This window comes from Thunnus maccoyii, chromosome 12 (genome assembly GCF_910596095.1).
Source record: "Thunnus maccoyii chromosome 12, fThuMac1.1, whole genome shotgun sequence".
Classification (NCBI taxonomy): domain Eukaryota; kingdom Metazoa; phylum Chordata; class Actinopteri; order Scombriformes; family Scombridae; genus Thunnus; species Thunnus maccoyii.
The window spans coordinates 23,746,377-23,770,754 of NC_056544.1; the positions used below are offsets into that span (position 1 = coordinate 23,746,377).

The 24,378-nt window shown below is 38.9% G+C and overlaps 1 protein-coding gene across 1 annotated transcript in view; it reads right to left on the bottom strand.

Annotated features, from left to right (window-relative positions):
- st6galnac5a (ST6 (alpha-N-acetyl-neuraminyl-2,3-beta-galactosyl-1,3)-N-acetylgalactosaminide alpha-2,6-sialyltransferase 5a) overlaps positions 1-24,378 on the bottom strand; it is a 54,946-nt gene that overhangs the window by 6,415 nt on the left and 24,153 nt on the right. The window contains exons 3-4 of the mRNA XM_042428530.1: positions 20,612-21,024; positions 3,277-3,384 (exon numbers count right to left, since the gene is read on the bottom strand). Coding sequence (XP_042284464.1) covers positions 3,277-3,384; positions 20,612-21,024 — 521 coding nt within the window. The remainder of the gene's footprint in view (positions 1-3,276; positions 3,385-20,611; positions 21,025-24,378) is intronic.

A 24,378-nucleotide genomic window follows, 5' to 3' on the forward strand; every position in this document is an offset into this window, starting at 1 on the left:
TTGTTTAGTGTCTTGTAAGCTCATATGGGCTGGGCACCAGAAGGGTGCAGGACACTTAAATAAACAATCAAATCAAATCAAATCAAATCAAATGAATCAAAACCCATGATGTCTCTGTTCAAATCGGACCAGGGACCTTTGTTTCATGTCATCCCCTGCTCTGTCTGCACAAATTAAATGTGAAATAAAGAAAAATGCCATAGAAAATAAGCTTCTAAAAGGGAAGAAAAGATGCATCTCACCAATGCGTTTGAACAGTTTTATAACTACTGTCATTGAGACTTCACACGCTGGTCAAACATTGAGACTGGAAGGACATCGTTTCCTTCATGAGGGTCTTAGAAAATAGTAGAGAGGCGAGCACTTTAAAGTAGTGACATCAACATATATCAGTAGCTTAACATTGAAAACAATTTCTATGCAGCAACAAGAGAAAAGGGGGAATAAGTATCAAAACACTGGAATGTTATTGGGATTTTTGTGATTTTATTATAGTTGATGCATCATTTATATTTACTGGTTATTTATTAATGCTCTGACTTTATAAATAAGCTCTCCATGTCAACAGGGTGTATTTGTCATGATGTTAGAGAGACATGTTTTTTGAATTCTTAGTTGGATCACGTCCAGTAAAATCTGCACTTTGCTTTGTCATGAGAACTATAAAGATTATTAAGTATCAGCTAATGATTGCTCAAAGAAATGTATTTCTTCATTTTTATCATCATGTTTGAATTTGTGCCTAAACCCAAAATAAATGACAGTTCTCTAATCAAACAGAGCTGGGGACCAAGATATACTGAACATTTTACAGTTTGTTCTTTTTATTGAGAAATCTAATAAGATTTGTTCCTTGTCCAATAAAATCCCCCAATTAAAGGGTTGGCTGAGGTGGAAGAGACGTGAGCAGTAATTTAAACCATTAAACTGTGTTAATGAGGCTGGATGAGTTATTTGCTTGGAGCAAGACAATAGTCATGTATCCCGTAGTTCTTTAAACTTCTCCTACATAGAACCAGCATCACTATTATGGTCTTTTTATGCCACATTCAGTGTGTTTCTGATTAAAAGAGACTAAATCTTAGTGACCTGGAAAATGTGTGCACTGTACAGTGAATATAGAGGGAAATAATTCTCTACACTTCTTTATTCTGAGATCTATGGAAGCTGAACACACACACACACCAAAAAAACCCTAACATCTTTACTTTTTGCCAAACACTGTGTTGCAATGAAAGCCATCAGTCAGTCCCATTTTCGCTCTGACCTGGATTCAATTTGGTATTTGTTGTGGTTACATTTCGGTGCTAATGTTGCAGTTGTAGTGATTCATGTGTTTCATTGTGTAAGATTGGCAAAGCACTTGCAGATTCATTTGCAATTGATGTGATAATTATTATGTTTTTTTTAAGTTGGTTTCAATGTCAAAAGTCAAAGTCTCATCACCACTGATAAAGAGGACATGAAGAGTAACTTTAAATCACTGCACAGTGAAAATCAAGGACCCTAAATTTTTTTCTTTTAGATAAACAGAAGGATTAAGTGCTTATTTCTGAGTTTGAAAGACTCTACTTGTTTGTCTAATAAAGTGTTTTTAAGAAAAGTGAAATGCAATGTCACAAAGTTTAAAACAGGTCTGTTTGTCTTAGTTCATGAAAAGTTTTGGAGATTTTTTAGGGGACAACAGAATCGTGTTTTTAGTGCATTTACTAGTTGCTACTGATACTATTAATGTAAAGTAACTAAGTGTTAATTGAACCACCTGTGGAGGGAAAATCAAACCACAACATGCAGCTTTTAAAGCCCCCGAAAATGTGGTTTCAGACCTCAAGTATTATAACATTTAATGTTCATGAAATAAGAAACAATTAACATTTTTATTGAGAATTTAACATTCAGAAACTCAGCTTATCTGTTCATTGTGACTGTGTGGATGTGGTTTGATCAGATCTGATTAGCAGAAAACATAAAAAAACACACCTGTCAGCATCTGTCATGTCATTTTATTTCAAATATTCACCTCACCTCACCTTTTCCCCGACTGAGCCGCACCCTCATGAAACAGGTGAGAAGAGCTCAAAGAAAAACAGCAGTCTTTCAACAAAACTGTTCATCCTTTGACATAAGATTATGTCTTATGAAACTGATGAAATGTTCTCAGAGCCTTATATGTGCCTGAAATAAAAGACAATGTATGCTATGCAATGTATGTTTTAAGCTTATTTCATGCCCGATTTGTAACATTTTATTTTACTCTGCAGCTGTTGACTGAAACTCAAATTGCATACTTGCATATAGTCATCTCACAACAGAAGCAGAAAAATATGTTTATCAGACTGTAGTGATGACCAAAAAGATCATTTGCAAGTCTGCATTTCAAATACTGAATAATCCAGAATACATCTTTAAGGGTCAACAAGATCTGTCTTATCTCAAATGCAGCCAAGAAAGAAACACAGGCTGCTTTACTTGATGTTAAGTGGACACAACGGATGTATTCTTGATTAAGTTTGTGATGTCTGAGAAGAATGAGTGAAAAATGTGCCGTTTGGATGCTTTACAGTGTGACAAATAAAACAAATATAACCAAACTGAAAAGAGTGGATGTATCCAGTGGGAAATAAAGGAAGACTTTCTGATTGTCACGAGCTTTTGTAGTGTGGCAGGGAGTCGGATCAATCCACGTGACCTGAATCTCCCTGACGACCTGGCTCCAGCCTCCAGGTCCACTGTGATAACTATACGCACTATAGAGGAAGCTTGTCCACAGATTCAGACCTCACGCAAAGTTGTTTTCTCACCTTCCATGTGTAAATGTGATCAGTAAAAAACTTACACATGTATATCTGCAATTCCAAGACGTATTTCTAAACTTTTGGACTGTCAACAGACTCAAGCTCGCTGTGCAATAATGTTTGTGGTGGTCAGAAAAATGAGCAGAGTGAGACCTCTGTTTTTCCTCTCTCTCTCTTGGATCCCACAAAATTAAAATCAGTTCAACATCTCGAATACTGGCCTGTTTACTGACATTTGTTTTGCTAATATTCAGGCAATTTCAGCCTTCTAAAAACATCTCCAGCCATACTGACATTTTTATTTATAAGCGGCCTGAATATATTTACAGTTTTAATCTTCTTATCAGGCAGCTGTGGTGCGCTGCTATGAATTTATATACACTTGAAGCGACTGCATATACAGCTCAGCTTTAAAACTCTTAGCGATAGTACTTGTCAGTGAGCTGATGATGATGTTTGACATTCAGCTCCACTGTCTCACCTGCAGAAGTCAGGGGCAACCATGCCGTAGACATTGATCCTATCACACAGCTCGAGGGCAATGGTCATAGTGAACCAGCCGGTGCTCAGCCAGGAGTTTGATATCCTCCTGCAGGAGAGAGATGGAGTTGGGGGTGGATGGAGAGAGAAAGAAGACAGTTAGATGGATTTCATGCGTGGGAGACCACAAGGATGAAAACTGTACTACATTAGATTTTTTGAATGTGATTAACTGGGATAGATAATCAGAAAATCTCACGTTGGTGTATTATGGCAGAATAAAGATTTATCTAAATCCAGGGGTCGATTTCCCTGACTGCAAGATCATTCAAGTTCCCTCACAGCCTCATTAAAATACAGATCCATCCTACATATCGACTGATACAAATGAACCCTGTCAAATAATCAAACCCTTAATCAGAAAGTAGCCTTGGTCTGCATGTGGTGCAGATAGCTGGAATGACATAGCTTCAGCTGTAGGATGATCTGCACTTTTAAGTCTGTAGTTTTGAAGTCATGCCCACAAAGAAATGAGCATTAATCAGTTTTCTGAAATATGCCATGTTGAAAGAAATATGAAATTATATTTACATTGCATCAGAAAATCTCTGTAAATCTAAATGTACACCAGTGTGATCTCTTTCAGGGTCGCTGTCAGATTCAATCCTCACATACTGTTCATATTCTCATATTCTGACTAAAAATTAGTTTCTACACCAAACTTCTGAACCACAGTTCTGTTTTACATTCTTAAATACCTCATCAGTCATTAATAAATGTTTCATTAATCCTTAATAAAGCTGTCAAAGAGATGACAGAGTGTATTCTATTTATATATATATATATATATATATATATATATATGTATAATATATTTATGGAGAAAAAACATTCACAATCTCACTCTATTATAGTCCAGGAGAACATTTTATAGGATGTGAAGAAATACAACATGTTTAATGGTGATTTTTGAATTTTTTAATAAATACGGGTCAAATTTGTAGATTTGTATGTACAACCATGCGTATCAGCTGCGCAGAAATTTTAAAAAATTCATACATTTTATTTACATTTTTCTATAGTCTGGATCGCTTTAGGAAAAGTTTGACCAAAAGAAATGTGTATAGGGTGTTTTTACAGCTCTCAAATGGAAAAATGGGTCATATTTGACCCTGAACAGCATGTAAGGGTTTAAAAAATGACTACTAGGCATTTTTTAAGAATTCCATGTTGGTTTTGAATAGATTTAATGGGCTCCAGTCATTAAATTTGCACCACTTCTGAAGGCGTCCTCGGCTGACATTACTGTCTTTTAGAGGCTGTAGTGTGAGAGAGATTTAAATAGTGGTTATCATTTGATGTATTTCTTGTAAATATTATATATTTTTATATATGTTGTTCTCAAACCAAGTGGTTAGTGTTAGTCTGTCATTCAACACCTGTTCCACATGCCTATATGCTGTGTATAATGAGACAGTTGACTGTATGTAAATTAATTAGCCTCTATTTAACAGTTAGTTTATGTTGTTGTACTTTTCTCTGAGCCAGTGGTAAGACAAATCCTAGTCATGTAGATTTCTATGTCTCTTTAATGTGTTGATCTGACAAGCCTTTAGAAGACTGTTGTTTGTTCTTCAGTTCAATGTGATAGCAATGTCACTTTGTCATCTGATGCCGCTTTGGTCCACACCTGTGTGCTGTCATTCTGGCATACATAGTTGTGAAGAAATCTTATTCCTAGACTAGCTGAACTCTTGACCCTTGTTTCTATTTGAAGTTTGGTTACTAACCTTGAGCATTAGCTATAGATATTTTTGATTCTGTAAAAGGGTACTTAAGAACTGGCTGAATGCCAACATGCCAGAGAGAGAAATGGTAATTCTAGGTGGTATGTAATCTCTCTGAGAATTATGATGCATTGTACTTCTGATTGTATTATTTGATTACATTATTTCAAAACCTGACAATGCTCTTTGTGTGTTTATTGAGCGATCAAGCACTTCTCCACTACAGTACTAGCAGGCTCAATTTTAAAACTACAGTAAAGATACTGGTATCATATGAAACTAGACGACCTAAGACATCCATTTGTACCAACCATGTCATGCTAGCTTGTTGGGAAGGGGGCTAAAAAACTCTCCTAACTCCAAAGTTGGGCTAAATTTTGGTGAGGGAAAAACTGGCATTTCCATTTTCAAAGGGGTCCCTTGACCTCTCACCTCAAGATATCTGAATGAAAATGGGTTCTATGGGTACCCACAAGTCTCCCCTTTACAGACATGCCCACTTTATGCTAATCCCATACAGTTTTTGGCAAAAACCATGCGGTTTTTTGCATGCAGTATAAATGTGTTATTTTCGCCTATTCTTAAAAGGGTGTATTTAAATATTTCTGCACACTAGGGTCACTGAACAGTCTTGGAATTGCATAAATTGGGTATGACTGGAAAATCTGAGACTCTTGTGGATTTGATGAGTCCAACTGTATTCATGTGTGATGATGTCAGTCCCCATAGTAGCCATTTCATTGTAGTGAGACCATTATTTGAAACTCTATAAAATGTTGTTGGATAATCACAGCCTCATGAAACTTTACAACCACAAACTAGAGACCTCGGGCATTCAGAGGATGCATGACAATAAGGGGCAATTTCCAGAACAGCAGTGCTCACCATCCAATCACCGAAAAATGCAATTCTTACAGAAATCTTCAAATGTCTAAAGTTTTTCATACCAAATCACAGCATGAATTTTTCTATGGTGTATATCTTTCAAAATTGCCTTTGTATGATTTTTTGAATTAACTATTTACATTTCTCACATGCTTTCATATGTTTAAGATGTGTTTTGTAAACTCAAGGAATAAATGACATGTTAATGACTTAAATACAATTAGTGTTTTAGTCTAGTGTTTTATGCTAGCAGCATGACTCTAAGGATGGCAATGTTGGTTGGTTGGTCCACCACTTTGGTTCAGACTCAAATATCTCAACAACTATTGCACCGATTGCCATGAAATTTTGTACAGACATTCATGTTCCCCAGAGGACAAATCCTGCTGACTTTGGTTATCCTTTCCTCTAGCGTCAACATGAGGTTTACATTTTTAGTTTTGAGTGAAATATATTGACAAGTATTTGATGGATTGCTGTGAAATTTACTTAAGATATTCAAAGACCTTGGAGGATAAATTCTGACTGCTTTACTGATCCTCTGACTTCTCATCTAGTGCCATCATCAGGTTTCCCAACACTTTGGTTTATGACTAAATACCTGCAAAACTAATGACATTCCCATCAACCTCAGAAGTACTTTGTGTTTAGTGCTGATTAGTAAATATCTGCATGTGAACACACTAAACTAAGATGGTGAAAATTATAAATATTACCTGCTAAACATCAGCAAGTTACTATTATCACTTTGAGCATGTTAGCATGTTGATGGTAGCATTTAGCTAAAAGAACCTCTTTGTTTAAGTAAAGCCTCACAGAGCTGCTAGCGTTTAGACCCTAGTCTTGCTTTTGTTATGCAGTAGCGACAGAAAACTTCATAATATTGATATATGGCTGTTGGCCTGTAGTTACCCTGTAATCTGCTTAGCACAGTCATACAGGGATTTTAGCTGTTGTGCTCCGAAGCATAAATCAATTTATAAGTTCGTTTCTGCCTTATATTTATTCTTGTTGCCTCACACAATGTGTGAAAATATTCAGGCAAGTATGAGCTGATGTAACAGGTCTACAATGAACAATTCAGCGAGGATAAATTTGAATCCTCCAGCTGAATCAGGCACAGCTGTGCATTTCGTCATGCCTCCCCTACTACACAGCTGAACCTTATCTTGACTTGGATTGTGACTGGTGACCAGTGGATGTATTCATGCATCAGTTATCACTGTGCATTCTTACATGGAACTTTTGTATATATTAAAGGTTACTGGATGGATATAAGTAACCTTTGCAACCTTTATTATAACTGTTCCAACAGGGTAATTTTCTGGTGTGAATGTAAAATTGCAGTTCGCCAGCATCAAGCTACATCACAATTAGAAAAGATTTATGAGAAGAAGGAAGAACATAAAATCAATTCTACACAGCACAGCAATTACTGTACACTACATGAACTTCCTCATTAAATCAAGATGCAAAAGGGCCACCTGTAGTATTCTGCCATCAGTAAATCATACATTTTGATAGCCAACATATTTCATTTTATTTTGAGTGAAGGATGGTTGAATTTGACAGAAAATGTGCTGGCGAAAATAGCACAGAAAATAGAAAGAGATTTTGTTTTATGGTACAATGCCAGTTCAGTGTGAGCCAAAATGTTCAGACTTCTGTGCTTTGTCAGATGATAGAAGAAGTGAAAGTTTCTGGCAAAAGTGGTGAGTAGAACTATTAGCATTTCAGTTGGTAAATACAGGAAAACTTTTTATGTACCTTTTGCAATCTGTCGTTAAATAATAGTATCAGAGCTGTGGACTTGAGACTTGAACTTAAATTGGCCTTTTGTCGTGCCAAAACTATAGGTACAGTCACATTACATTTACATTCACCGAAATTTTCCCGCACTTGGCCTTGAAAAAGGATGTGATGTCACATTTATGATGTGGGTAATAAATAAATCTTGATCAGAGCAATCACCAACTAAACTGTATGAGAACAATGCTACAGTTTGTAGTCTGGTAGTGTGATAATGTACTAAAAATGGTGATGAAACACACTAGAATATAACTTCTCCATTTCCAAATGCAGTACAGCAGTTTTTCTATTTATTTGGCTGACTGAAAACATCCACTCAGTCAAAGTTGATCAAAGACAAATTGACAGTAGCAGCTGGACATAACACTGATACAGGGAATGCATTTAGTTTGACCTGTTAGCATGCTAACATTTGCTAATTCACACCAAACAAATGGCAAACCAAAGTACAGCTGAGGCTAATGTGAATGTCATTAGTTTTAGAATTCATCCTCTGGAAAACATAAATGTGCAGAATTAAAAAAAAATCTTGATTAAATGGGGATTAACAAAGTCATTAGGATTTATTCTCAGGGCACCTTGTACATCTGTACCAAATTTCACAGCAGTCAACTTATAGTCTATACCAAAATGGTGGACAGCCAGTGACCGACTGACATTGTTAACTCTAGAGCCACACGGATAGCAACATCATTAAAAACATTACAAACATGACATTAAATGCATGAGTATTTTTTTTATTTGCTTCTTTTTTTAGGACATGTTTTCATATATATCATTTCATATGATTTTAAGTAGGCGGAAGTTTAACCTCATGCTTATGAGCAGTTTGACAAGATGCGTTCCTGATCGCTTGTCCACCTCGTCACCATGCTGCTTTCAGAAAGCTTGTTACTGCTTCTTGTCTGTTCCCACACATATATACACAAGCATCCATAGCAGTTGGGTTTTTTCCTCCACAAGACAGAGAAACAAAGCCTGATAATAAAAGTCTTGACAAGAACAACCAGGCAGGCATCTCGACACCCTGCTCGCCTCCGGTTGATGAGGGTGACACATTTGGAGTGGAGGGTTTACTTGGTTGTTTGAAAAGGTGTTCAGTCTTTCTTTCTCTTATTTTTCTTACAGAGAGAACAGTGTAGGGGGGATACATGTCAAGCAAAATCGTGAAATAAAAGGCCTGTTTAGCATTTGTAGTTTGAATATTTCCCCTGCTTGGGGATGGTGAGAAAGAAAAACAACTTCCTGGGAAGCTGTAGGTGTTGAAAGGAGTTCAGCAGACTTTGTAGACATGATCTTTGAGTATAAGAAGATATACTTTGTTGTCTTGAATTCCCAAGGCTTTATGTCCACACCTCTGTGTATTTTTAGCCATGCTGGTGTTGTGGTGCTGTGTCAGAGTGACACATTTCAGAAACTAATGGTAAATGAAATTGTGTAGAGTTTGTTACTAGTTTTTTTTTTGTTTTTTTTTACCTGATATCAAGCGGACCCATGGAAAACCAATCCCAACCCAATGTTCTTCATTTTAAAAAGAAGCAACTCAATCCAAAGGGGACCTGAGAACTGTTATTCCAGGACTGAATTAGACCTCAGAATAAAATCAAAAATGCAGTTGGCCTGAACAAGACCCTATACTGAGTTCCAGACAACTTGGAACTTGAAAATTTCCGACCTTCGACTTGGAAAAATATGATGGAATGCCTCTTGAAGTCAGAGCTTCGACTGGGAAGCTTGGGCAAATTTAATTCTGAAATAAATCTGATTTCATTTCACTTCACAGAGAAGCAGATGCTCTGATGTCACTCACTATGGCAACATCCACAGAAGTGAACATGGAGGACAACCATGCCGTATGGTGACATGTTCCTTTGCTATGAGGACAATGTTTACAGTAATTTGTTTAGAAACAGCTCCAAAGACTAATAACAGCGATCACATTTTCAGCCTCAGTCTCTGGTGAGGGAACATGTCACCCAGTGCAGTGGTGTGGCTCATTGACATGTTTTTTTAATGACTTTATTTAATGAGTTTTGCATTTATATAAACATGTGCACACGTACAAACATACTGAACTTGCACAGACATTACCATGCATTGTACCCTCCCCTTATCCCTCCCTAACTCTCCTGGGAGCAAGAGCACACTCAGAAAAGAAAGAACAATGAAATTAGGCAAATTTCATTGACATGTTTTTAATAGTTTTTGGACAACAACAGAGGTCTAGGGCACAGAGGAGTAAGATATATCAGGCTTTGGATATACACAATACTTGTAAGTAAATCAATTCATTGTTGGTTTGGCTCTGCACATGAGATTTGTTGACAATCAGAAAAATGTAGAAAATGGCCAGCCTTATCCTTTAACATAACATGTTATTATACACAACCAGCAGGTTAACATGTTAACATTAGCGTGACAAATGTTACACTCTCAAGATTAAATTAACATCAACTATGTGCATTTTAACTCGCTACTGTTTGCAACACTTCCTCTATGACAGAGAGTGCTCCCAGAGTGACTTGCAGGGCATTTTTGAGAGAGCGGGTCTCCCTTTCCCTGCAACCCCCAAAATGTGATGCATTTGGCTGTGGGGCAAGCTGGGCTTGGACCTCTGGTGCTAGGGCTGAAAAGGCCCCCTTCATTTCTTGTTCGACACCTCTAAAGTTTGCACCCTAGTCAGATAGCAGCTTGAAAGGTTTTCCCCTATGGGACATGAATTGTCTGAGAGCCATGAGGAATGAGTCTGTATTGATGGCAGAGAGAAGGTCAAGATAGACTGCTCTGGTTGTCATGCATTTGAACATGATTCTCCATCTTTTCTCTTTCCTGTGACCCACCGTGACCATAAAAAGACCAAAACAGTCATTTCCAATGGAATAAAAAGCTGGCGGGAACAGTCGCAATCTGGAAGGGGGGATATCTGCCATTTTTGGGACAATAGATTTGCCTCACCATTACTGCCAAAGCAAATGTGTGCTCTGGGCCTGGGTGGTGTAGTTTCCCATCTATGTCCTTAATGATGAGCTGTGTAATCACATGCTTAGGGTCAAGCACTATTGGGTGGACGATGGCTTGAACAAGTCCTGTGTTGTGATGCAGACGTCCACCTACTCAAATAAGCTGTGTACTGCTATGTAACTCAGGAGCCAGAGTGAGACGCTGACTGCTGTTTGGCATGGGTTCGCCTGCCTGCAGTAAAGCCAGTTCTTCAGGGAAGCAGTCTTGCTGCACTTGTTGCAGCAGAGAGTTCTCTGCCTTCTGGTACTCGCTGACAGAGAGAAAGCCATCAGTAGTTGCTTCTAGAAATTCTGCGAAGGTCTTGAACTGGCTCGGGTCCAGTCCTGGAGGTCTTTGGATTGTGAGTGTGAAGTTACAGGTGATTTGCTTCCTTATTTCCTCCCTGTTGACCTGCATAGTGAGCAGCTTCTCTGGCCACTGGTCTGGTGAGCTGTAGAGGAAGGACGGGCCCTGATACCAGTGGTGCTGGTTTCCAAGCTCTGACAGTCTTTTGCCCTGGGTGATGTCATCTGCTGGATTACAGGCTGAGTCCACATAATGCCAGGTCTCACGCTCAGTAAGATCTTGAATCTCCACCACTCTTGTGCCAACAAGGACTTTAAACTAACATGAGTCAGACTGCAGCCAAGTTAAGACAGTGGTGGAGTCTGTCTTTAGAATGACCTGATGGATGGCCGGCGATAGTTCTGTGGTGAAAACTTTAGCTAACTGTGCTCCTGTAAGTGCCATGCAGAGCTTCAGTCGGGGGATGGTCTACTGCTTTCTTGGTGCTACCGATGATCGAGCAGCTAAGAAGGCGATCTCAACCTTACCACTGGGATCCTCAGTCCTGAGATAGGCCACTGAGCCATAGGCACACTCTGAGGCCTCACAGAACATATGAATTTCTCTTAGATTGTTCCCAGGATCCACCTGTGAGCTGTGAGCAGTTGCAGAGGCAGATTAGGGTGTCTGTGGGGCAGTGCCAGTGAAGCCCAGTGCTGATTCCTGGGCGTCTAGTTGGCCTTGTGCTATCCAAACCAACTGGTTTGTTGCTTGCCCACTGTTATAGCGCAGAGCCCCCATCAGCAAGTAAGGTTAACAGTTTATCCACAAGGGTTTGAGTTTCTTCCTCTGTCAGTAAGCTCTACAGACAGTTGTCCACATAAAGGACTGCAAGACTGACTCATGCACATCCTCTCCTGGCTGGCTGTGATCCAGCACATGCTTCTGTAATGTGAATGTCACACAACAGGGACTGCATGTTGTACTGAATGGGAAGAGTTCTCTCCATTCGTAAACGTTGTGAGCTGCTCTAGCTTGTGCCCACTCTGTCTTGACTGAAGGCATAGATCCTCAACTTTACGTCCTGCATTGACTTCAGGAGTGCTTTCTACTCAAGCTTAAACACTCTGTTCTCCTATAGTAGCATATGGGTCCTCTCATCCCAGCTGTCTGGGATCTCTCATCATGGCAGACTTTGACACTCCTGACTTATTGGTAATGATGAGTGAGTCTGGACTCTACTCCTCTCATACTCCTCTTCCTCCCTTTGTTGGTAAGTTGGAACATGTGTTGAGGTGGGCAGTGAACTCCATCTCCTTGATTCTTGACCAGTAAGGTCATAGTTCTTCAGTCGTGCCAGGTGTGTAGTCTGCCTCCGCACCCGCACTGTGGGCTTATCTGGATAGTTTGACATTGTTGACAACAGTAGGCCTGGATCTGGCTCCAAGGACCATGTAAAAATTGGGGACACAGGTGGTTCTACTAACCAAATCCAGGTCCACTGACGGAGGTCTGATAAGAACAAACTAAATGTCACTTTTTTTTCTCAATTATTCTTCATTTATTAGCAAACGAACAACACATGGTCATTATTCCATACAGTATGTGGATGTATAGGTGGGTGTGGTTCTGAAATTATATAAAATGCTGTGTATAACTAGGTTACAAATAAACCATAAACATCACATATCAAATGAAATGGACAGCATTCATTAGATATATATCAATAACCTTGATAATTGCTGGTATATGGGCTAACAGTTAACAAAGTAACAAACCAGGCATATAATGAAATATTCTCTATAGAGAGTAAGAATTACTATGGCATATCAGGTCTGCGCAACAGCGCAGTACGGTGGAAAATATCTTTACCAAATTGAATATCAGTGATAACAGTAATAAGTCTGCAGATACACAATAATTACTTAGGTTAAACTATATTATGAACGGTACTGCACCAGATAATGCACCCAATAATGGAAAATTTGACTCTTGCAGTGTCCATGAGTAAATGCACAATATTAAGTCGCGTGTAACCTCGCACACTCATCAATTACTCTTGATAACATACCTTCATAGGTCCTACATATGGTCTTCCCGTTCCCACCAGAGTTCAGACTTATGTTTTTCACGCATGCACATAGTAATGTCCAAAGTTTAATCCAACAAGGGAAAACGCCTTTAGGAGCGCCTCCATTTCAGGTTAGCATCCTTCTCTATCAAGAGCCACTGTGATCTGAGCCAAGAAGGGCGGAACATAACCTTACTGCATGCTGATAAGTTAATCGTTCCGGTAGAGCAAGATAATACTGACAGAGAGAGAGGCTATTTTACTACAGCCACACCAGTCCGCACAAAGTGATGGCCTTTTTTTTTTTTTACATGCATTAAAGCAAACAATCATGTTAAACTCCTTGTCTACATTATTTCTTCCCAATCTGACCTTTCATACAACGGTTCCTGCTGTTTTACTGTGACGCTAAACAACCCAAACCCACTGAATCAATCAGTCTGCACTGGCTGAGTGACAGTGTGATGAATAGTGACGATGCACTTTTGTTCAACTTTTATCATTATTAGTCTGTCCATGCGACAAACAACTGTGTCGACACAAAGTGACGCTATTGCAGCTGAAGCACAGGCTCCTCATTTTTATTTAATTAAGACAGGACCCAGGTTGTTTGGAACTTGTTGATTTGCTGTGATATGCAAACACAAACACAGCCAGTAGGCTTTAATATGACAACAGCCGGGTCTCTAACACACACACACATACACACACACATCTTTGGAAAATGAGAAAACTTTCATAGTTTGAAAGCACAACATTTTGTCATCAAACAATCTGTGGTGGATACATGGAGGTCTTAGTCAGGAGACATGCAGCTAATCTCACTTAAGAAGTCTTCCTCATTTCCTTGTTTATGAACATGCTGATGAATAATGTGGTGTGAAATGTCAAGCTCTTAGCTTCGATGGCGTCTTTAAAAGGACTGGAATCAAGCTGTGAGTGGGATAGACAGATTTATCCCTGTGAAGGAGAACTGTGCGGCTCCCCATGTTTGCACAGTTTGGTATTGTAAATCTAGCAATTAAAGAGTAGTTTAACTGTGTGTTGATCCTTAAAGTCTTAAAATCTTATTTCTATTAAAATGAGTAAAAAGTGAGAGTACTTTCAAACGACCCTCATATCTAATAAAGGAGATGACTGGTTTAAAGATGAATAGTGCAGTGCCCGTTAAAAATGTGCCTGTTCAGAACAGGCCGATTGCTTATTATTTCTCGAGAACTGCATATGTATATAACAATTGACAAACATATCAATTAAAACAATAAGGAATTAATAAATTAAATGGTTTTTATCCAGACAGAAACTTGAGAGACTAAACAGTTGAACTGTAGAAGCAGTTTATAGCCTTCCATTGATTGATTCTGCTGCCAATCAAACAATCTGCCCTCCTATTGGCTAGTTTTACTGCCTCCGCTCTGTTTTTTTCTCCTGTGTAAACTCATTCTTCTTTCTCAGGCAGTTTAACGTAGCGGGTTGCGTGCCTTTGTCCCGCTCAGCAAGTCAGAGCCCAGAAGCCCCACCCCACTCAATCAATCAATCAATCAACTTGTATTTATATAGCGCCAAATCAGAACAAAAGTCATCTAAGGGCACTTTTCACATAGAGCCGGTCGAAACCGTACTCTTTAATTTACAGAGACCCAACAATTCCCCCATGAGCGAGCACTTACACGACAGTGGTAAGGAAAAACTCCCCTTTAACGGGTAGAAACCTCAAGCAGAACCCGGCAGCACTCAGAGACGGAGCTGAGCGGTTCGCTGTCTGCTTGTTTATTCAAAGTTTGTTAACATTAAATGTGTTGCATGTCCAAATTGCACCAAATTCAACACTGCATGTCCTTTGGTCCCCAGTAATACACCCGCCAAGTGTGGAGTCGATCAGATGAAAGGTTCTCAAGATATGCAAAGGACAAACAGGCAGACAGACAGACTGAGATTCCTTGCTTTTTAGTTTGATGAACTGCAGTACCTATTCAAAACGTGTCTGAGACATCCTGCAGTAAGTCTTGAACGTACATGCCAAATTTTGTTCACAGCACACCGTTCAATAGTAGAGCTTATGTCTCTTAAACTTTTACAAGTCATTAACACTACGGCTATAATCCCACCTCTGACCACAATGTGGGTTGCAATGGCAGAGTTGTGCTGTAGAAGAAGCACATCAACATTGTTTATGAGGTATTTTTATATATTTCTCAAGAACCACTCATCCAAAGAACTCCATACATCAACACTGCACCTCCTCGGGTTCCCAGCAATACACCTGCCAAGTATGAAGTAGATCAGATGAACAGTTCTCGAGATACGCAAAGCACAAACATACATACATACATACATACATACATACAGACTGACAGAGTTTCCTTGCTTTATATAGAGAGATGGCACTTGATACAAGAGAACAAGTTGATTTTGTTGGCACATTGTTTTATTCCCTTAGGGGAAAAATAATTTCACAAAACATTCAATACTTGATCAAATTAGTCAAGACTTTTTTGGTGTGTATATATCTAATTGGGAAAACAGGAGTTGATTAGAAAAACAGGACTGTGCTTCTCTCCATGTTTTTGTTTCGGCATTGTATTAATTTCAAAAGAGCAGCTGTGTTGTCCTTGAGTTTATTATAATGGTTATGCAACTGCTGAGGGTTAAAGGTCACATGAAAGTGTGATTAGGTGTAATTAGTTAAACTAACTAACTAAACAAACACCTGTTGATCAGTCAGTATCAGTGCACTCTTATTAAGACATATAAATGAAACACATTAGTGAAAAAACAACAAATGTTTTGTCTTAATTCATTCTTTCATGAGGTTCCAGGTTGTTTTTTTTGCTTCCCTCAATAAGAAACACCAGCAGGCACATACAGCATAAATCTTATACCTGATGCTATCTACCTAAGTGACTATAGTGATTAGAGGTTGCTTGGTGCTGATTCTTAATTAAAGGCATCATTTTTTTTCCAAGGCCATCTGTATCTACTTGACTTTCATGGTTCGTTCTGTCTGATTAAAGTTCTCATTTTTGTTGCATCACTTTGTTTTTACATTTCTAAGAAGTGGAAACAGCAAGAACTGCTCTGGCATTTATTTTGTTTGCTATCTCTTTCCATGCATCTTTTTGGATTAGATTCCCCCTTTTTTATATTATATATTATTATATCTTCTTTGATGTACCTCCTTGACCAGCAGCACTTTCCTCTGCTTCAGTTTGTTTTTGTTTTGTCCTATTTTCTGTATTTTTCTCCTTGTGAAAATGCATATGTGGAAAAAAAGTTGCATAAAGACTTTTGTGGCTCCAGAAGAAGCTGTGTGAAATCTTATCGATTCTATCAGACTAAACCTTTTGCATCTGATAAATGACAGCGTCTGTCGGGGCTGAAGGCTACAAGTGTGAAAATGAAAAAAATCTGTGGGTGTGGTGATAGAAAGAAGAGAGGTTACCAGACGTCTGTAGCCGACTCCTCATCTCTGCTCGAGGCTACATTAGCCACTATTAGCATAACCAGCCTAGTCTCTTCAATCTGTGTACAAATAACACAACTTAACAATTTCAAATTGCATGCAGTGTATACGACAAAGTTTAATCCTTCCCATGGATGTGATGTCAATATAATGCGACTTTCTTTTATTTTATAAGGTGATTTTGGGCTTATTAGGAGGAAGTGGGCTTGGCTTATGCACTGCATGCAATTTGAAAGTGTAAAGTCGTGTTATTTGTACTTAGATTGTGAGACCGGGTTGGCATAGCACATCTACGACTGAACTGTCAGGCATCCAGTGTGGGTAATGTAGGCGCCAGGTTTTGATGTGTGGAATAAAAAGACAATATCTCTGGTTCTACTGCATCGGTTTTGATCCCTTATTAAAAAAAACTGTTCATGACGAGTCTGACAATGTTGTAGGAGTGCGGCGCTCTTTTATATGGTCAGAGGATACTTATTATTAATTACATGTGTTAATTGCTCCTGGAGATATTAATGATTTCACAATTAAAATTTCGTTTAAAAATGAAATAGATTGTTGCTTTTACATTTAATCACTAAGAGAGTTTTAAAGAAAAATTAAAAACATCCTTGAGTCTGATTGGCTTTGTCTGCTCTGAGCATTAAGTTCATGTGATTAATCACATGATCACTTAAGGGGTCTCGTGAACTGCATGATCAGTATGACATATTTTTCACTTTAAGCAGAGACATTTTCCCTCCTGTGTTGACTTTTTAAGAATTCATAAGTGTAATTATCAAAACGTTGATAAATACAGATTAAGGTGTTGGAAACATGCACTTATAATAGTTGAGGATAGGGTATCCTGGTGGTCTAGGTGTTAAGATGCATATCATATAACCACAACACACCAGGTTCAATTCCAGCTGGGCACCTTTTTGTTGCATGTCCCTCTCTGTCGCTCCCCCCATGTTTCCTGCCTGTTGCTTACACTGTCACTATCCAATAAAAGCAAAATTACCCCCCTAAAGCAAAAACCAACAAACAAAAAAAGCCTATATTCATGGAGGAGGTCTGGTTCTGGTTGCTCTTGATCCATTTCATCCTGTAAGGCTCCTATTGCAACCAACTGTTCTTCTCAGGTCTGTGTATTCTCTGCTGCTGCAGCTGTTGCATCATTCTCTGTCGCACAGCTGGCCTGCTGAGGCTCTTCTCTCTTTCTGTTTTTGACCTTTTCTCATAAGTCACCAAAGAACGATTTTGTGCGTTAGCTGGCCTGGTAGACCTTTTGAAGATTTAACATCAACATCCATGTTGTCAGCTCTCCAGTTGTGAGTAGACGGTCTGTTAAAGAGATCAAACATGTAATCTTTTCATAATTGAACAATCTCTCACCACCAGACCTGCCGCCTACACATTTTGATCCAGTAGAAACCTAACAGTGCAACACGGTGGAGCTTTTAGTGATTACAATAAAGCATAACAGGAACATAAAACAAGGAATGAAAATGAAAGTTATTTCAAAAGCTAATTTGCCTTTAATCACCAGTTGAGGCTCATTCTAGCCCAGCAATTTAACACAGAGGATGGAGAGGGACACCTGTTTCTCATTGCTCCTCTGCTGGTGTTATTAAAATGTGTGGATGTGGCAACATCCCACACCATCTTAATTACCTTTACTGAAATGGCATAGCCCATAATTACAATTACAGGCTGCAGGGTTGCCGATTGCACAGTTGATTACCCAGAAACTCTGCTATTAATGCCGCTCACACAGGCTCCAAATCCTTAAAGACCATAGGATTCATTATATAAATGAGGTAAAAATATCATCATTTCATAAAGGTACGGCACATTTTGCATACTGATGGCTTCCTTTAAACTCTTCTCAAATGAATCTTTTAAAACTAATACTTTTAGGCTTTCTCTTTCTCTTCCCATGCTCCACCGAGCAGAAATACCCTCAAATAAGCTCCACAAAAGTTAATGCCTAATGTCATAAAGGATGAGAAACAGGAAATAGGAGCAGCAACAGAAACCGTTTGATCACTGTTAACATTTACCATGTTTGGAGGCACAGATTCTGAGGGATGGATGTCCAAGCTATTCACCAAATCCTCTACTTGGCAATTTCCCCCTTGACATCTATCTTAAGCTGAAATCAGATTCAGTCTCCACTGACAACCCGGACAAAGGATCAGACAAAGACACAGAGAGAGAGAGAGAGACACAAGCAGAGCCTGTATGGTAGTGTTTTCATTAAGCATTAATGGCCACGGGACTGAGAACTCAGCCTGGTTTCATTAAATTTTAGTCCTTTTAACACTGTTCAGCCTAAGAGAAGGTGATGCAGAAATAGAATCTCAGCCATTTGCACATCACACACAAGCAAAGCAGAGGGTTTTTTTTTTTGTCTTCAGTTACATCACTATTTAACTTTGAGCATTAACAACTTTCCCTTGGTGGTGCATTCAAGTGGTTGCAGGAAACTTCAGCATCAATGACTTGAGAATGCAAATAGTGGCAAGAAACCATTAGCATTTTCCTTACGTCCATGTTTTTTTCTTGAAAGACAGTTATTAAACTGTCTTTCAACCTTGATTTTCAAAAACAACACAGATTGAATCTCATGTCTTTGATTTCGGGGGCTTCCTGCAAGCACTGAATGCACTGTAGTACCAAATGTTACTACTGTATTACTATATAATGACCTTGACAGAAAAATAAGCAACACACTCGCTACTCTACACATTCAAGTTGATGGATTACCTACTGTATCTCAAGCAAATTTAATTTCTCTGCAAGTTGATTTTCATATTGTACCGAAATAATAGAGACAGAGACCTGGAAGACAGGAAATTAATCTTAAAATGTGTGGAATAATATTGTAAAATATGTGTTTTGTTGTTATAGTCTGAACTCGACTTGGACCCGGCAGCCTGCATACACATACTGTTCTAGAGCACAAGTATGATTAATGTAAGGGTGCAGATGACTAATTTGTAGAACAAAATACTAATAACTGTGGTAGAACTTACAAAATGTGGCTGGAATATTATGTATTTTGTGTAAATTGAACAAAACTAAACCTTACTATGTTAGAAAAATAATGACTGTGTTGCCTTGAAAGTCTGTATGGAACTGGTTCTGACTCTTTTCTTGCTTTTTATATGTAGGACTAGTTTTACTGTCTTGTTTTAGAAGACTTGCATGTTGTGTCAATGTATTTTAACCACTTTTAATCTATTTTGTCTTCCTGGAGGCATAAAATAATATAATAAATAGACGTATAATGATAAAAAAAATATCTTCTGACTTCTGACTTTTTCCACAAGCTATCCTCATTTTTGACTGACCATTTATCAAATAGTTCATAAAAAATATATAATACAACACACTCAACTTACTATGATAAAGCTGAGTGTTGTATCTTTGAAGTATTGAAAATGAATAGAAAAAGTGGGCTAGGACAGCACACCTAGTATACTATTTTCATTTTGAATTGGCAATTCAAAGTCCTAGCCCACTTTTTCTATTCATCAAATAGTAAAATATGCCCTTAATACTTGCTGGGCTAAGTACAAAAGATTTGGGAGACATAAGCAGAAATATAAGCTCATATCCACCAATTTGCACCAATCTGAACTGAACCACGTTTTATCTCACACAGCTGCACATTTTTAACTTCTCCCACACCTTGTCTGGGGAGGAAACAGACCTATTATGTCCAATACTTACAATAACTAACAAACAAGTACCTCCATTCATAAGAATATGGTGATACTGAACAATAAATAAAGGTCTGCAGTTGGATAGGAATCTTAACATGCTGTTATTGTGTACCAGTGAATACAGGCCCTATTCAATCAGTGATTATAGCTTAAATATGCAAAACCACCACACTGATATGCTTTTCTATCCCCACAAAGCATGACAACAATAGAGTGATTTCACCGTAATTAAATTTGATACATTTTCTGTCCTCCATACACCTCATGGTCAGAATCCAAATGACTTCTCTCATTGTATTCATGCACATTCATCTTCCCCTCACCTGTCCTTGCCAGTTTCCTTCTTGAAGAGCTCGTCAAACTGCAGCATCTTCTGCCAGGAAATGATGTAGACTTTGAGTTTGGGCAGCACCTGGTTCATCAGCCTCAGGTTGTTGTACACCAGGCCCTTCCCGTCACGCCTCATGTAGCTGCTGGGGCCCCAGAAGATGAACACCGTGTCCTGGCTGGCGTTGAGCAGCTCGTGGCGACTGCGCAGGACCCGCTGCATGCTGGAGTGAGCGATGACGCGCAGGGAAGTGCGGCGGCCGACGTCACGGGCGTAACCCCTGGCGGTGGGAGCATCATTCATGCGAATGACACACTCGGCCTGGTCGATCTCTTCACCCCGACCGCCTCCGATGAGGTGACCTGAGCTGGTCACCAGGGCGCAGGTCTTGCAGTGCATCTTGAGAGGCTGATTAAAGGAAGCAGAGCATAAAAAAACAGGAATGAAGTCAACAATAAAAAATAAGCTCTCTCATACTAATATTACTGTGCATCAAAATATTTGGCCTCTTCCTTCCCTGTGGAAGCGACTGCAGCACAACCAGCAGAATTTTCATGTTAGTTTTGCACCGTGTTTATGATAAAGTTATTTTACAAACAACACACTGTGTTTTTTTTTTTTTTCAGTAGTCAAAAATGCTCTGAGAGCTGTGTTTGGCCCTTGGTTTATACAGATATGTGCAAAGCAGACAGAAATGCACACCTTGGGGAACTTTGGTAAAAAGCTTCACTATGTGTTTGAGGTGGAAAATGCTTTGTTGACAAATGTGTAGAGACAGACCCTCCTGGGTATATGTAGCTTGTCATATTGCTTTGCGATTAGTAGGAACCCCGGGGTCTTACGAAGGATTCACCTTAAATCTTTCTCCCACTCGCACACAACAGAGGAATATGTGTTTACCTCCACAGTCACAGTTCTGATGCATACGATTCATATTGCATACTTATTAAATAGGGAGCTTTCCATTATTCCAATTATTTTCCCTAAAATATATCTGATATAGATAACTAATGAGAGATATAACTGAAATAAACACACAAATCAGTTAACTACATCTTGAAAAAATGTGATTTTCTTTTGGCAGCATAAGCTACCAGGACATATTTGTCATACTGGTGATTGCAAAATGATCCATTCATCAAACCAGGATGAATCAAAGCATGTCAAAGCCACAAAAATGAATAATTAAGAAATCTCTGTCACATATTGTTTTACAAACAGGAGCAGGTATAGTGAACTGAGCAGTAGAGTCATATTTGTGTGAAGAATTTCAACAGCATCACATGCATCCCTGATGTTTTCTAGCAAATGCAACATGTGATTTTGTGGTATTTCGTTAACTTAAATTTAAATTTATGGCCATGATTATAAAGACATATGATTTTTTTTTAGCATTTTCCTGATTGTTTTGCTAAAATTTTTCCTCATATAATCACAAAATGCTTCTTTGCCGCTGTTAGAAACGCAGCCGCCACTTGAGACCACAACATCGGGAGCATCTGTACATGCAAACTGTGGTTCATTACATGTGTGGCCTCTTTTTGTCAACGGCATGTTCATTCGAGGATGTGCATGCACATAAATCATTAACATAGACCTATTTGTGTATGTTAGCTGCTCTACATGTACTGAAGCTGCTGCACATGTACCGTATGTGTGCATGTGGGTGTGTCCGGGATTTTCCTTGCTTCCACACAGACCCCTGCACTGAAAATCAATGATATGCAAACCAGACCTTGCAGAGCCCTCTAATGTGCCCTGAAATATCTCCCCAGCAGAAATATGGTAGTTATTTACATGCTTATAGCCATAACAAATTTACATTTTCATGGCATTAACGAGAACAAATGGTTGGCCGGGTGAGGGGGTGGCGGGATATGTGTCATTATCATCCTCATCTGCTGACTTTGACTTAGTGGCAGATTACCGGCAGAACTGGCTCATCTGGTTAATGAGACATTAAGGAGCAGAGATAGGGGGAGATGGAAAAGAAGAGGTGGGGGAGAGGAAACATAGATAAGAAAAGAAACTGGGTGAGAAAGTGATGGGGGGAAAAAAAAGGGAAAAAGAAAAGCTGGCAAAAGAGAAAGAGATATATGAAGGCAGTGAGAGCCACACCGGTACCACAGTGTTTGATGAAATATAGAGCTAATGAGGTCCTGGCGGTCTACACCAGCAGCAGCATCCATCCACTCCTCCCATCTCCCCCTGTCCTTCCTTCTCCCACCTGGCAGCACCTTGACAGCCAATCTGGCTGTAGTGCTGCAACACCAGTGGAGCAGGTCAGAAATCCCATTTTCACCCAGGGGCTTTTAAGTGGCTCCACAGACCCTATTTTCTCTTCCTCTGTCTCACGGAGAATTTAAGTGAGCCTTGCTGGCCAGAATTGGCCTCTTCAGGGAGCCCAGTCAGGCTATTACCAAGAAATAGGCTGGATGGTCTGAACAAGGCTCTCCATTTCAGCCAGAATTACATGACCCAACCAATATGGTGGTTTGGGTTGAGGTGATGGAGTCGAAGTAAACTGTAGTTTACCTCTCGACGTGGCGTTCAGGGCCGGCTGTGAGCGTCTCCTGACTCCTGAAAACTGAAAAATTTCACTCATGTTGAATTTATCCTCGACAAAATGTGCTCCGCTCAATAATTGATGCGATAAATTGTTCATAATTCAAGACACATCTATCATTTATGTATTTGAAATCACTTGCTTTGTTCTTCATAACAAAACACCTCTAATCATAGTTGCCGCGAGTGTTTTAAAGTGTATTCCTTCAACGTCTTGTTACATCACCTGATCAAAGCTGTAATCAGTGACATAATGTATGTTGACCACTGTTATGCTATTTTATCTTACTGGAGGCACAAAAATAGATAAAAGGGAGCAAAAATGACTATATTCAGGTAATGTTATTCAGGTTTGCATGAAATAAACATTAATTTCTCTTCTGCACCTGGGGTGACCAGACATCCTGAAAAATTTGAGACAGTATCTAATTACGAGCAGCTGTCCAGAATCCTGAATCCTGTTCTGTTCGTCCCGAAAATTAGACTAAACCCAAGTTTTGATTAGTTATAGTCTTTTTTTTTTTTTTTAGTGTTGAGTTTTGACTTTCATGTGTGTTACTGTTCGTTGACGCTGAATGTAATGTACTGGAGACCACACCCACCCCCAACTCCCCTGTCCTGTCCTGAATTTCACCCATTTTCATCTGGTCACCCCATCTTTACCACATCATCATAAGAAGAAGAAAAAAACCTTATAACTTCTGACTTTTCCCAGACGCCATCCTTATTTTTGAGATAATCTAATAATACATTTCTAATAAACAATTTCAGGAGCATTTTTCATAATCACACAGCATGCTGAGTCCATATTTCTTCAATAAGTTGACAGATGGAAAAGGATTTAGAGCCACAGAGGAGTCATTCAAAAATAGCTGATATTCTACGGTACATTCAGCAAATTGTGTGATTCTTTAGGGAGTGAAAGGTGGTTTTATATCTTTTATTTGCCTGAAAAGGGGCAGATAATTTTTGAAGCTTGAGGCTAAAAATATTTTCATTATTGATTAATCTGCTGATTATTCTCTCAGTTAATCCAGTAATCATTTGGCCTATAAAATATTATATTTAATCTTTTGTGGCTTGGAGTTAAGTGTGCAGGATTTACCTTTTTTCACTGATTCTATAAAATATCAGAAAATAGTGAAAAATGCCAATTACAGTTTCCCAGAAAACGTTTTGTTTTGTTCAAACAACAGT